Here is a 15,385-nt window from a genome sequence, read left to right on the forward strand (position 1 = left end):
GCCCACTGCTCCAGCCAGCCTCCCCCTAAGGGTTAATCTTCCTCTCTAGAACTTCTCAAAGCTAATTAGAAAGAGCCTGGGCAAGTGTGGTGGCAGACACCCGCTGCACTTATCTCCCAACTTCCGGGGCTCTGCCCTTATCATTTAATTAAAGCTGCAGTCGTGCTTCCCTTCCTGGCAGCAACTAATCAGGGAGGGCACTGGAGCTTGAGGCAGCCTTTGCCAGTTTGCCAGGGAAGAAGTGGGAGAAGGGCAGGGAACATGCCCCAGGAAGGACAATAAAAGCAAGAAGAAGAGAAACAAAGAGTCCCTGTGTGCTGGAAGCTCAGGGACCAGTTGGGCAGCGAGAGACTGAGCCCCAGCCCCAGTGCTAGCCTGCCAGCCATGGTGCTGTGCATGGGGGAGATGCAGGGTCCTCTCAGCAATGGACCTCCACGATACCAGCCTGGCAGTGAGCCAGGAAAGCTGCCACCACCTCAGGCAGGCTGGGGGACACTGCAGGCTGGCTCCATCTCCCAGCAGAAATGGGACCCTGCCCAAAAGCAGCTCGCCCAGCAGGGCAGGCTCAGATGCACTGTGACATCAGAGTCCACGTGTGCCCATGCCCCAGCAGCACAGCAAGCCATGCTCAATCCTCCCAACGGCAAGGAGCAACCCATGCCATGCAGTACCCAGCAGCCCAAAGAAAACTGGGCAACCCCCAGACTATCCTGGGGAAGGAGCACATCCAGGAGGGATGCCATCAAGCAACAGGAGGGACTTCCATTAAACAGAAAGGATGTCCATCAAGCAACAGGAAGGATGTCCATCAAGCGACAGGAAGGATGTCCATCAAACAAGAGCAGCAAGCTCCTGCATCAGGTCTCTGAAGGAGCCCTGAGAAATGCTGTTGTCTGAAGGTCACACAACGGTGTGTGAGCGCAGCTGCACACATTTGATGAGAGACTCAGACATTTTGGGGCAAACAACCCTCAACCGATGCTGACAGATTCCATGCCAAACTCCACACGTCTCTTCCAAAGTGGGGTTAAGCTAATGGGTCTTGAAAAGAAATTCATATAACTAGTTTGTTAGCAGGGCTAAGACAGCATGTCATGTACTCAGGAAACAGCTGGAACACCTCTGCTAAAACTTAAGAAAAAAAGAAAAAGAAACCAACCTGAGGGAAACCCAGCATGGAAAATTTAAGCTTGAGTGTTGGAAATCTGCTGAAGTGTTAAGCGATCGAAAATAAGTCTGTATAATACAAAACGTCAAGCAGCCTGAGGCTGCGCAGCCTATATAATGATCCTCGTTGTAGGTTCCAAAAGCTGCTCTGAAGGTGCAGCCTGGTTGGGAGATGTACGTGTGCCTTGGCATGCTCCGAGCGAGAGGAATAGAGCAATTGTTTCAGCCTTATGCCAACACTGTGCAGTTCTTCCACTGCTCCCCAGAAGGGTGGTCCTCTCCCACTGCTCCTCACTTGCTAGTTCCTCAATCCTCCTAGTGTCCTAATCATATGAGCAAAAATTAAAGTATGATAATTTTTTTTTTTTTTTAATTAATTTTCAGCAAGGCCAGTTTTCTCACCTACAGGCTTCTGCTGGATGGGAATGAGCAAAGCCACGTGCTAAGAGTGCTCTGCAAGGTGCACCGGTTCATGCATGCAGGACTTGGGAATATTGGTCTGGTTTTATGAGAGCTCTCTGTGTTTGCTCCTTGGTGGCTGCCTTTCATCACACGCTTGTATTAAAGCTCTTGTGTCAAGGAGAAAAGAACTGGCATACGCATGTCTGCTTTTGAAAAAAACCCATTGTTAGGCTCCATCAACAATTTAATAATCTTTCACTAGCAGGACAATGAATCAGGGGAAATTATTCTTGCAGGGGGGCCGCAGCCACACAGCAAAGCGCTGTTCAAGGCCTTTGAAGTCACATAGGTGTTTAAGTGACAAAAGAAATCACAACTTCATGAAAAGGGCTTGCCTCAACAAGGGGATCTGGAAACAAAAGAAAACGGAGATCACTCAGAGAGCAGCAGAGCAGGGGAGAAGGAAGAGCCCTTGGAAAAGAGTCAAGCCAAACCCCAAGAAAACTGAGAGAGGAAATGACAGCATGGATTTGCACGTATACGCTTTCTTTCCTGGGCTGCTTAAGAGTAAAGCGAAGCACTTAGATTTGTCATTTCAGCTTTTTTACAGTCTGTTCTGGCTGTAGAAATGTGCTAGTTGCCTGAACTGTAACGCAGCCACTGAGGAGGAAGAGGCCAGACCCTTGCCCGAATTTGCGGCGGATATTCGAAGGATCAGGAGACGGGCACTAAACCCAGGGCAGATACTCTTGGGCTGCCCTGAGGAGGAAATGTCTGTCTGCTCATGGAGGACGCACACACGCAGCCACAGAGAACCAAATGCAAGTGAAACCCAACGTACAGCAGTTTTGAGAGCATTAGACCAGGGATATGGTCACGAGAACTTGGAGGAATGATCCAACACCAAATGAGGGTGTCTGGTGATGGCTCGAAGATGAAGAGCAGCCCACGCAGGAGAGCCCGAGCTTCTGAACTACCCATCCCCTTTCTCTGCGGTGAAGGGACATGCCATAAACCCAGCTGAAAATGCATGTTATTGATGCCTCAAACACCCACAGACTCAGAGGTTGAAAAACCTGCAGTGGAAGCTAAATGGTGAGAGATTTTGTGGCTGACACGTGGCAGAGGCAGCATATGCACCGGTCAAATCCTCCTGTGGTGCAGCCAAAATACATGCCAAGAAATCAACCCAGGTGGTTAACATTTCTGAACTGAACCACTTGCCATCTTGCTGGCACGATTCCTCACCAAGGCATTGAAAGGATTTGCAGTGCCGATGGCCACAGCCAGGGAGAAGTCACCTCCTCCTGTAAAAATAGGAGGTATGAATGTCAATGCAGCTCGCTAAAGGCACAGCGCTGATCACACGAGAAGCTATCAGCATTCTGATGCAGGTGGGGAGATTCAGGAAAGAGGCAGATTGGTTACGGTTTGTTTGGGAAGACCTGGAAAAAAAAAACATAACAAAAAACAAAACAGATCCTGATGAATACTGCTCTGCCCTGTGTTTGTTATTCTGCTGGTAGAAAGGTGGTCCTGTGGGAGAACAAAGAAAAATAAGGATAAACGCTTCCGATAGGGAATATCAACCTCCATCTACCCCTGGCTGCTGCAGTTTACAAACTGCTGGAGGTTAGATGCAATGAAGTTTGCACCACTCGAGGGAGACCTGCCAGAGGCAGTCCTAAAGGCGCAGAATGTATAAAACACGCTTTAAAGAACAAGTGAGGATTAAACCTGCTGCCTAACATCCTGGCAGGACAACGGGGGTACAAGATTGCCTTGCACTAAATGCAAATTGGCAAAGGGGATTTGCCAGCTCTGACACCCCCAAAGCCCCCAAGGGAACAGCAGGATGATCACGAGAAGATTTTGATTTCATGGTCCAACAGAGCTGTATGAAAACTTCCAGAATCCGTCCAAGGGCATAATTTTTACAGATTATTTTTCAAAAAGCAGAAGACGGTAATAGCAGGTCTGTTCTTTATGCATACATAGTCCATGACAACAGAAAATACGAATGTAGCGTTGAGCATAACGGTGTACCTGTTCAAAAGAGCAGCCCAGAGCCGGACAGGTCGAGAGCTCAAAGGGATCTGCGATTTGAGAGGTCTGGGATCTGCAATTGACCTTCTGAAGGAAGCTATTCATCATCATTAAGGAGGTTTATATCCCAAGGCACCAAGAGGCAAAATAATGTGAGTCCCGTGTCTTATTGTGTGGGTTAGCAGAGAGAGAAAACATGGCTTGGAGAATGAAAAATAAGACGCATGTGGGCAGCAGGGTTTGTGTGCAGCAGGGAACTGCCCGAACATGGGAAGGGGTCACGATCTGGCTGCCGAGGGAATCCAATAGGGTGAACAATAACGTCAAAGCAGCATTGTTTTCAGGAAAGGCAAGATATTTGCCTCCTCTCACTGATTTATCTGCATCTCTGTGGGTGCCCCTTCCTGTGTGGCTAATAAGCAGTAAGATGCTAGACATGGAATACACAATTTCTTCTGCTTTTATTCATTTTCTTTCAAGATATAATAAGTCTTGCTTTTGTCAAGATCCCTGTTGTCTGGGTAATTTCATAAAGAGATCCTCAAGGAACAGAGATCTCCATATCCCTCACAGTTTAATATCTTGGTTTTAGTTGGCATATTTTCAAGCAATAACCTATACAGCTGAAGAAGAAAAAAGATAACTTATGTCTAATTGGCATTATACTAATTACCAGCAAGATACGTCAGGCACATATCACATCTCCTCATTCTCTGTCATTTTACATTCCCTGCTCCATCTTAGCTTTCCTCAGCAGCTATAAAACAACACAACATGCTGTTCTGACACATCCCTGAACAAAGATCATATCCTAACTCTCTCCTCCTTTCCCCCGCTGCCTCCTTGTTTTTTCACTTCCAAGTAAGGTTGTTTTAAAGCAGACATATGCATTTAAATGATTAATACTGCTGGTTTTATGAACTCCAAGATCCCTTCCCCAGTTTCTCCCAGTGCTTCTTGTACAGAGGGATTATGGCCACCCATGTAAGAACATTTTAGCTTTTGTATATGAGTAACCACATGAACACAGATAGACTGAAGCCCATGTCTTCTCACACATGGCCCATCTGAGCTGATTTATTTGTGACTCAGCATTTTTGCTGGTTTACCCTAAATTATTTTAAAAGTCAAATAAGCTAAACCACATCATGCCAGTCTTATGCTGCAGTAAGGGTCCTGAGTGTAAATCTGAGCATCTCCAAGACCCACCATGAGACTTGTCTTCATCATCTGGCTCCTTCTGAGGTCAGCCTGCTTTTGCCTGGTTTTTGCTCTCTGTCAGACAAGAGCGCTGCCACAGTTCAGGAGTGACCTATGTGGAGGAACCCTTCCCAATGGACAGAATGAAGCAACACTGACTGAAGGAGCTTAGCCTGGTAGTTGTGCTGGTCCAGTTGTTTTTGGTGATACAGTAGTGGAAGTAGTAAGCATGTAGAACTCAGTACCCATCAGAATCTGGGCAGTCCTGTTCTTCCCTCAGTAAGGTCCAGCCGTCCCTTCCAACAAGGAGCAAGGCTGAAGACCATGACAGTGATAATCTGGGCAGCCTTGTGCCCCGTGCAAAGGCACAGCCCCTTCTCCATCCCACTGTGGTCTCCAGTAACCACAAACACGGCCAACTCGTCACAGCATGCCTCTGAGACTTGCCTAGATGTGCCCACCTGGGAAAATGGAGCTCACCAGCCCTGAAGGACATAAGCCTCCCTCATTTCTACTTGTTGAAAACTTCTTCTCCTGCTCAGAGGTGTTGACTGAGCTGTTGGAAAGGGAGCCCGGGCCCAACCACACTGCCCAGGGGAAAAACGAGCTGACCATCGTGTGGCTCCTCTACACCCCTGCTGTGTCAGCACCGGCCCTGCGCAGGCTGCGTGGTTGCATCAGCTCACATGAAATGAGCCCTGGTTCCTGCCGGGGAACCTCGGCTCCCTGAGAGGAAAGGCAAACGCAGGGGCTGATACGGTTAGATAACCTCTGAGTCAAAGCAGCCTATCCTTGGTATCTCTCGCCAGATGCCATGACTAATGTTAGATTTATGGAGTGTCCTCTCTGCAAGTAAAGCAAAGAGCTAGCGTTACAACCACTTAATGGAGGTGACTTCAAATCAGGATGGATGAGAGCTTGTGAGAAGGAGACAGGAAGAGAGATTCATTGATAGTGAGAGCACAAAGGATAAAATCCCAGGGAAGAGAGAACAACTGAGACTGACTTTTGACCTGTCTCAGTAGCAAAGCTTACATTGATTTCACCAGGGACAGGAATGAATCCCTTATCCTCTATCTCATGTCTGCAAAAGGGATTTTCCACCTGAGGGATCTACACCTGACCGATCCTTCAAACTCAGGCACATGCTATTTTTATGAGAAAGAAAATGCAGCGTGAAGTCCTCAAGAAGCTCAAATGGGAGACTTCATAAGCTTCTCCAGCATTAAGTTTAAATCCTACACTAATGCAGGTCCCCTTACATGGGAAGAGGTTCTGCCAAGCAGGAAGGTTTATAGAGATGTTCAGGAGCATTCAGAGGCAGATAAAGGGGAAATAACTGAGTTAGATCACACAGGAGCTGGAAATGGCACGTCAAATTACTTCAAAAGAAGCTTTCTAAGGAAGCAGGTCTTTGAAAACAACAAATAGTCTGGGATGCTGAGGGATCCTAGCTGTCTATTGCTTTTACACTTGGTTGCTTTTTCTGGTTGAGATATATCTGAAACCTGAATGCCGACCTCACCTGGCTGCTCATTGCCCTCCTGCAAAATCCCCGCTTTTTGCAAGTTCAGCAATTTGTGCGCCACAGAGTAGTCGAGTTAGGAAAATTGCTCTGACTGGAGAGTAATATGGCCCCAAAAAAAAGTGATCCAGCAAAACTTCAGCCTGACCAGCTCCCCAGTCCAGTTTGCCATGGAGCCTAACAAACAGCTGTGTTGGCACCACAGAGCACATGGCACAGGGACAGGGATGAGCACACCAACACAGAAGGAGGGGAGCTGCAGATTTTGGCACTCTTGCTAACAAAACACACAGGGTGCTGGCTATGGTTAACAGGTTCACCAACTGAAACACTTGTAACTCAGCTCCTGGCTCTTCCCCATGGATGCCGTAAGGACTATCTGCAATTGCTCCAGAGCACCTGTCCAAAGGCAAGACACCAGGTCTCAAGCCGTGTTCAGATACATATTTTAAAATAGAAAACACAGAAGAAGAGTCTGAAGGAGCTTCATTCAATGCCCCATTCTGAGAAAGTGTCCTCTCTGGAGAGTACCATGGCACAAACACAGAAGGGACCCACCCTCTTGTTCCTGTTGCCAATTCATTCTGAAAGCTTCTTCCTGTGACACAGTTTAGTGAACTGGAGCTGAACCCATGAATAGCTTGAAGATGACATAAAGTACTCTTTGGAAAATAGACTTTGTACCAAAGAAGGGGTGTTTAGATTTAGTCCAGATAAGAATAGCTATGCACAACTATTTGCATGGATGTTTCCGTCATTGCCAGGCAAAAGCAAGAAATCCAAGTCCTGTGCTGACTGACGGGCAATAACCTATATCTCACTTTGCATCCACCTTGTGATGGAGAAGCATTCCCTGTTTCAATGTCAGCAGGGCTACAGGAGTTCATGCCCTGCCAGGTAAGAGCTACGACCCAGCCCCAAGCCTGCTGAGATGAACTGGAAGTGGAAGGTGTTCCTGACCTGGACTGGAGAAGGTACATGACACTGCTTGGTCTCCCTGGTCTGGAAGCCTGGGAAATCCTTCTTTCCTGGGATATTAGGAGTCATCTTCCCTGCCTAAGCTCATTTATAGTTCTTAGATAAAATCTACATGCTCCCATCTGTTTGCAGTTGGTTCCTATCAGTCTCAAAGTTTGCTGTGGAGCTGACCAAGCCCCAGGGAGAAGAGTGGTTCCAGAAAAGCTAGGTGAGTTTTGGGCTAGCTTTCAGCACATTCTCCAAGCTTGTGGTCGCTGCAGCACTGCCCACCAAATTTAGAGCAGGGTTACCTTTCCGAGGCGTATAATCATGATAGTGCAGGGAGTCAATCGCTTTGGGTAGGACTTCCAAATGGAAGAAAAAATAAAGATTAAGGAAGATGACAGGATTTTCTCCATTCAGAGCAGGAAGAAAGTGAAGGACATAAGAGAAAGAAGATGGCAATGACTAATTTTCACTATCTTGTCACAGACAGCAAGAAGGAATGGAAGATATCACAGCCCAGTCTAAGATCACAAGGAATAACAGAAAACTCAAAAAATCCCATCCCAGGTGCAGGAGGCACACATATAGCCATAGGGACCTACATATTCTACAAGAGAAGGCACCTTCCTCCTGAAATATGAAGCTTGTTGTCTCTTGGGCATCGACTCAGAATGACTGTCCTGCCTAAATTTTTCATAATCACATAATGCAACCACAATTCAGGGACAGAGCGGGTCAAAAAAGCAATCGGAACCCAAGAGGGAAATTTAGTTCCTTCAGATAACTCCTCTAGAGACATCCAGGATCTACCAAGGATCTCTGGAGAACTTGAGGACAATCTTACATGTGCACTACCACGTAATCCGTGAGACAAGAAAGACACTGTCAAATAAATTATTAAAGCTATTTTGGACAATGTCTGAAGCAAGTAGCATCCTTCTTAGAAGGTCTTTAGAGGATTAAAAGCATTCTCTGTAGCAATGTACTTGTTACTCAGTCTGAGGAAGAAAAAACAGCTGTACCCAGTTTACCCTGGGATCCTCAGTACGCTTAAGGAAGGTGACCTGGTTGACGTGGCACACCACAACTGCTCTGACCTGAACAGCTCTTTCGTAAGACAGCATTTACCCAGTCACGGGTGCTGGAAAATATGGAAAAGAAGAAATAGGGTGAGAACAAGTTTGAAATTACAGCTCAGACAGAAATGGCATGTTGAAACCAAGATGGTGTAATCCATGACCATTTGCAATCTGTCGGATGTTGCCTCTTGTGATAAAAATCTTTTCCCACATCTCTTTTCAGCAGCGATTAGGGAATCAGAAGCTGAACCAACTTTAAGGAAAGAAAGTAGAAAAGCTCACAATTTCTTACCAAGAAATGCAGATGCCTGTAGAGCTGAAGATCACTGAAAAACCCAGACAATTTGTAGAAGCCGATGAGATGCAGGAGACGGTCAAGGAGTGTATGCATGCCCTAAACAAGAGCAGGACTTGGAAGCTGTAAGTAACATGCCAAAACATGTAGGATAAGTCATTCCAGCCCTGATGCCAATAGTCAGAGTTTGAAAGGAAAGGGCTGCAGATCTGATTGAAAGAATCCCACAGTGTCTCAGCTAGAGAGGAGTACAAGAACCAGCCAGACACAAGTTAAAGGTCCTCAGCTGGCCAGATGTGCGACCTGCTGCTTCTCAGTCAGAAACAGGGAGACCGGCGCCAGTCAGAGACACAGACAACAGCATTTATCCTATCCTATGCCATACACTCGGTTTTCTTTCTCAAAGCGTGAGATCTTTCAGTAAGAGAAGAGGTCTGTGTACCAGATAACCTCTCTGGGCTCACCAGCGTTTGACTGGGAAGGGCACAGAGCTCGCTTGAATCCCACATCCCAGACAGCAGCCCAGTCAAAAGCATTCCTCAGCGCTCTGCAACAAAGGAAAAATGCTGCAGGGCACATTTAGAAAAAAAATAATAAAGAAAGAAATCTGCAGACTGAACATGTGCCTGGAACACTTTCAGCAAGACAAAAGGGACATTTAAAGATAATGTAAAAAAAGAAGAATAGGTTTTAAGATCTAGAGACTTCACTCTGCCAGAGGAGAAGACAAAAAATAACTTTTTTTTGTCCCATCTGCTGGTTGGAAGGAACCGAACAATGACAGCAGTGAGAACCTTAAAAAAGAAGCTCATGACTGGACTGACACTAAGCAGAAGACACAAGGTAGTGGCTGCCCAGTGCTGGAAATCCACCTCATTACCATGAGCAGTGCAAAGGGACCGTTAGCTTGGGAATCCTCTCCTGCGCCAGCTGCCTCCTCAAGGTGCCATGACATTGCAGGGGGCACGCACAGCCCAACGCTCACCAGAAGCAGCTCTGTTTGCGTGCGACGGCCTGGCGTGAGACTATGAAAACCAACAGCAGCAGTCACATCATCTCTGTGCCTGGTGCTGCTACGGATGCCACCGAGTGCTGCCGGCGAGCTGCGGGCTATCACCTGCACACATCCACACCACCACAAGGCTGTTGGCAAGTTGGCAGTCACGCAGAGAAAAAAAATTATATGAAGGAATGGAAGACTTCAGCTACAACCAGAAGTGAAGTAAAGGGGAGCAGGAGGAAAAACATCTCCACAGGGTGCCTTTGCAAGGGTTGCCAAAAAGCAGCGCGTACATCCAAGATGTGCCAGATGTTGCTGCTGCCCAGGAATGGGGCTGCGGGTCTGTGGTGGTGTCAGGAGCAGATGGCAGTGGCTGGGAGGAGCACAAGGAAGGGTGGGAGGAAAGGAAGAGAGATCCAGCTGCCAAAATGTCTTGCCTTGGCTCTGCTCACAGAGAGAGACTTGACTCAGTTTTTGAGTGTATCAGAGAACTTTAAATGTTGACTTGCTTGCACGTGATCTACAACTACACATCAAGTGAGGTGTCTTCTAATATTGTAAGATTCAACAGAAAGAAATGGGAGCTAGAGCAGCTCAAGCAGAATTTAAGTGTAGGCTCATGAAATCGGGGGCAGAGAGGGTCAACCACTGGAAGGGTTCACTGGGAGTCTTGCACACAATCTGCTGTCAAAATGGCATCTTCCCAAAAGAGTGCTCCCACCCAGTCATGGCCAGACACAGAAATCACAGGGAGAAATTTTACGACGTGTCTCACACTGGGGTTAGACAAGCTGCTCCTTCTGGCTTTACTATGCATCAATCCACCAACCTTTCTTGAAACAATGAGAAAGCTGGACTGAAGGGGTTTTATTAAGTCCAGCAGTCAACCCCTTGAAATGGTATCTCAATTCGCTCGCTCAACCTGTGCTGAGGTGTACTGAGGAGGTAGAAGACGATGAAAAAAATGCTGGTCTTGTCCGAAAAGCCTATGGCTATGGACCAGGCACAAGGGTTTGACATCTAGCTCTGCCACAAAGTCCCAAAGCCACGCTGCTTATGGCTGGTACATCAGCAGCTGCCTGGAGGTGGCCGACACAGCCTCGGCTTCGCTGTCGAAAAGCAGCTGGATACCCGTGTCGCGGCTCAGGGGCACCAGGATGCTACAGTGGCTCTCATCTTCTGAAAAGAGCAGACTGAGGAGCTGCCAGCTTATCCAGGGGGTCAGCCCACAGCTAGCAGACATCTCAGAAATGCAGATTGTAATTTTCTGTTTCATTCCCCAACTACGGTGAAACTTCCTCCGTGGAAGGGGAGATGTGAGGATAAACTCATTATCATCTGTGAAGCACAGATACTATTGCACTAAGTGCACTGCGAAAGCTCATGAGATGATTGTTAATTACATATTCAGTGTGGGGTTGTAATGGCACGCGTTAAAAATGGCATGGGGTCCCCACTTTAAATAACGGGAATAAAACAGATTAAACATTTGCCCCTGTTCTGTGGGCTGAAGAATGCAATTCAGAAATACTTCATCCAATATATTGTCATCTTGGGTACCTTTGCACCACACAGGGACAGAGTGAAACAGCCTTCATGTAACGCTTCCTAAACGGCACGTATTTCGTCCTCTAATCTTACTACATTCTCTCCATCGTTGATGGGGAGAAATTGGCACTTCCATTATCCAAGCTCTGCATGCATTATGGCAGGGCAGATCCTCTGCAGAGCACAATCACTCCCAGGCTCCTTCCAACTAAAGCAAATCTGTGATACAGGGGGAGCAGATGTCTTTAGCAAAAGCAACGGGTGGCCAAGTGGGAGACTACGCTTAGTTATCAGCTGAGCGTAACCCACAGAAGTGGATAACAGCACGGCAAAATGTTGGGGAGGAAACAGTGGGCAGCTAGGTAAAATACCAGGGATGACAAATGCCTGGGATGACTGAGGAGCTGGCACATCAGTGCCAAGACACTGGAGAAGTCTTCATCAGAACATCATAATTCCTCCTGAAAAGGACCTGGCTCAGCCCCTGCAGTACAGCATTTTACTGCAGTCTGCACAGCAAAAAGTGTCCAAAAAAGGAGGACACTGATATGTGTGTTAATCAAGTGAAGAACCATCTACAAAGAAAAGGCATGGATCTGTCTTCCAGTTGAAAAGCTATAAATAGCCTTGCATACTTGCTTATCAGATTGGTTCGGCTGCAGGGATAATCTCCTGGAGAAAGCAATGGAAGCCCTGTTATGTTGGATATTTATAACTAGATGAAAGCCTAGAAAATGCAGTCGCGTCAGTCTTGCACTCGTGCTGCGAGATAGGGTGTGTAGGATCCAATTCATCTCTTCAGTTTAATATAAGGTCAAGAAGTGCTTAGTCTTCCCAGCTTCTCAAAAAAACAAAATCTGATCTCTTTGAGGAGCTCGTGCTGCTTAAGCAGCTGCAGAAGCCAAGACAAGGGCATGGTGAGACAGTCCTCAGAAAGGTCACAATGGTCCCACATCATTGGAAGCTCTTTGCAGGAAGCAAGAAGACACGAGCCTTCTCTGGACAAACAAGACAGAGAGGTCTCGTTTGCATCACTGACAGGCCCAATGTGCCGTTTCTTGGGCAGGTGGACCATGGGAAACACAACTCTGATGAACTGATCTAACACAACCATCACCTCCTAACCTTTAAATTTCCTGGGCTGATGCCCAAGCCCCCAATAGTCTGCTTAATGGACCCCAGCCAGCCCCTCAAGTTCATTGAAATGCCTTTGCCAGATTATCTGCAGAGCACCAGGACCAACTAGAGTTAATGCCAGTGGGATTTCCCTGAGCCTTGGCCTGCCATGGCCTCTGCACTGAACTTGGTTTATACAGGTCAGGACAGCTGCTGGAGCCCAACCGCTGCCATGTCAAGGGAGCCAAGCCAGGACAGGCAGGGGGACAAGGAGCAGAAGGTTACGATTGTCCCCTGGGAGCCTCTGTGCGTGTCTGTCATGGATTTGTTCATGGGCAGGTGTGTGGTGATTTCTGTCCTCCTGGGCTGTGAACCTAGATAGGGTCTCTTGTGCAAAAGGAATGAGTTGCCTAAATTACCAGGCAGGGTGGGTTTTGCAATGCTGTAAGCAGGGAGCTGTGCCTGGCTGCTCTGCCCCTGAGAGCGCCACTGCTCCAGGCAGTGCCCCAACCTTCCTCAGGTCTGCTCAACCCCATCAGGCACACAACAAACATCCCAAGGACTAGAGGGTGGAGAGGGCTACCTGTATCTCCTGCTGCGGACCCTCCAGGTCCTCCTTCTTCTACTTTTAGCCCTGCTCCTCCTTCATCATCTCTAGGTTGACTGTGACCTTCAGGGGATCAAACTTTCCTCTTTCATCACCACCATTGCCCCACAGTTTCCTTCAGCACAGCCATCCAGCATCTTCTTGCCCACATGGCCTCCAAGCCTCTCTTGCAGGCATGGCTTAGTACTCAAGGGCACTTGGGAAGTCAAGTACTGTCCTCCTGTGCCAGGACTCCACCAGTATCTCCATACTGCTCTTCCCAGTTGACTGGCTGGTACTTTTGGGAAGTGACCTGCATGACAGAGTGCCTCAAATTGCAAGAGCAACAAACGGATTTGGGAACCCTGCCAGACCTGGCACCACCATGCCCTGGCTCCAAATGCTTGTAGCATAGCAAACTCCAATGTTACTCCAGGAACTAACCTGGGAAGAAGGAAGAGATGTTCCACTAGACCTTCAAAAACACAAATTACCCCGGGCCCCAGGTGTTCCTTAATAGGTGGACTCGGTAGGTTTGCAGCTCCCTGGACCAGCTGAACACACCGTCAGTCATTTTGATACCACATACACACCTGTCTCAAAATCAAGGACGCTCCTGCAAGTATGAGGTGACTTCAGAACAACCCTTTGCACCCTCTCTTCTTCCCTCCCAGAAGTTTCTTTGAACTTGCCAGGTCCACTGCAACCTCCCCTCAGTACAAGAGCACAGAAGGCAGCAGATACAGGAAAGTAGATGTTATGTGCACAGCCAGAGCCAAGTCTGAGGAAGCAACTTAAGCTGGCCAGAGAATATAGCTTGGGGAAGTGGGCTCGTTGAGGGTAGAGTCAGGCAGGCAGCACAGAGGCAGCACAAGGAGCAGAACTGGGGTTGAAGCTGTGCCAAGGCAGGGGAAAGCCAGCTCTCCCACGGTGAGATTGCAGACACCTCCAATAGGGTTCTCAGGTAAACATGGACCTGAGCAGGAGGTGACCCGAAGGGCCCAGTGAAGGCAGGACACATTGCTCCCGGGTTTGCCACCACTACGCTCTCTGATCCTCCACTCCACATATCTCCTCACCCCAGTCTGTGCCACTAAACCTGCTCTCCTACTCTGCTCCCCAGGAAACTCCCATGACTCCAACACCCACCACAGCATGGAGAGCTGCACCGCCCCCCGAGCACCCCTACACCCCTGCCCTGTCACAGGGGCAGGCACCCACGGGACCGCCCGACTGCAGCACGCAAGCTCACCATCGCCTGGGCTACAAACCCCTCCTCATGCTGACATCTTGCTCCTGTTGGGTTCCTGGTCTACACCAATCCAACCCATCTGCCTCCTCAACTATTCCCACTCCCACATCTCCTAGCCTCCCCCAGACCTCCCCTCTCTCTCCTTGCTGATCTCTTGCTTTGACCCTCACCTCTTCTCCAGCCTCCCAGCCCCACCAGAACTGAGCATAGCAAACCTTTCCCAGCCGAGCTCCTCACCCCACCTCACCCACACCAGGGCAGGTGTGGTGTTAGAGGATAAAAACCTCAGGTGCCGGATCCCTGGGGTGGGGGCAGGCACGCATGCCGCAAGCACGTACCATTCTCGGGGTGCTCCATCTCCCCGATGCTGCCATCGGGCGTGGTGCGTTCATAGTGATCCTCAGGCAAGGCTAGCGGCCCGATGCGGGGCCCCGACGACGACTTGCTGCTTGGGGTCTCCGATTCCTCCAGCCCGCTGTCGTAGTAGCTGTGCTGGGAGGGATCCTGCAGGTCCTGGGCCTGGCTGGCTGCAGAGAACGTCACTCGGCGATGAGGTAACTGGGAGAGAAGAGAAAAGCTGTTGCATCACCCACCCAGAAGATGAAGGAAAAGGGTAGGGGATCATCAAACCTGATCCCTAAACAGAGAGAGCTCCTGCCCAGTACTCCTGACACCCAGCAGGGTCCTTTATAAGCCCCCTGCATCCAACTCAACAGTCACGGTGCCAGGCTCCACCCAGCCAAGAGCACCCCATCAGACACCTCCCCATGTGTGGAGCACAACTTGCACGGTCCCTGTGCTCCCTCGACCCAGCAGCTCTCTTCACAGCTCGTGCCCCAGCCTTCTCTTCCACCCAGGGATAACCCTGGGCAGACGCCCTCTTCCACGACAGGCAGGCTCCTTAAAGATTCCCCATTAGCACAGAATCCTGAATCACTGGCCCCCACCCTTCACCTTGGGTCTGGGCTCAGACTCTGCACCCACCCGTGGTGCTCTCAGAGACCCACCTGGCCAAGCCCACCTGAAAGCCTCTCTGACGGGATCGCTGCCCAGCACAAAGCAACAAACACATCATCCCTCACCTTCCAACCTCTGGCCTGACACCATCTCATCCTAAGAGGTCTCCATCAAGGGTCACCATCACTTCTTTTGTCTGCTTGTTAAACATTTCAAAGACCCCACTTCACACTTTCTCTCCCCCAGCTG

General features: G+C 48.8%; 1 protein-coding gene across 1 annotated transcript in view; it reads right to left on the bottom strand.

The window, feature by feature from the left end:
* Positions 1 to 14,737, bottom strand: part of LOC104279807 (protocadherin-9-like) — a gene marked incomplete at its 5' end in the record, with an annotated part of 24,661 nt that extends 9,924 nt beyond the window's left edge. The window contains one exon of the mRNA XM_009877221.1: positions 14,518 to 14,737. Within this exon, the coding sequence (XP_009875523.1) occupies positions 14,518 to 14,737 (220 nt within the window). The remainder of the gene's footprint in view (positions 1 to 14,517) is intronic.
* Between the last annotated feature and the right edge of the window lie 648 nt (positions 14,738 to 15,385).

Source organism: Apaloderma vittatum, unplaced genomic scaffold, assembly GCF_000703405.1.
Source record: "Apaloderma vittatum isolate BGI_N311 unplaced genomic scaffold, ASM70340v1 scaffold15249, whole genome shotgun sequence".
Classification (NCBI taxonomy): Eukaryota; Metazoa; Chordata; class Aves; order Trogoniformes; family Trogonidae; genus Apaloderma; species Apaloderma vittatum.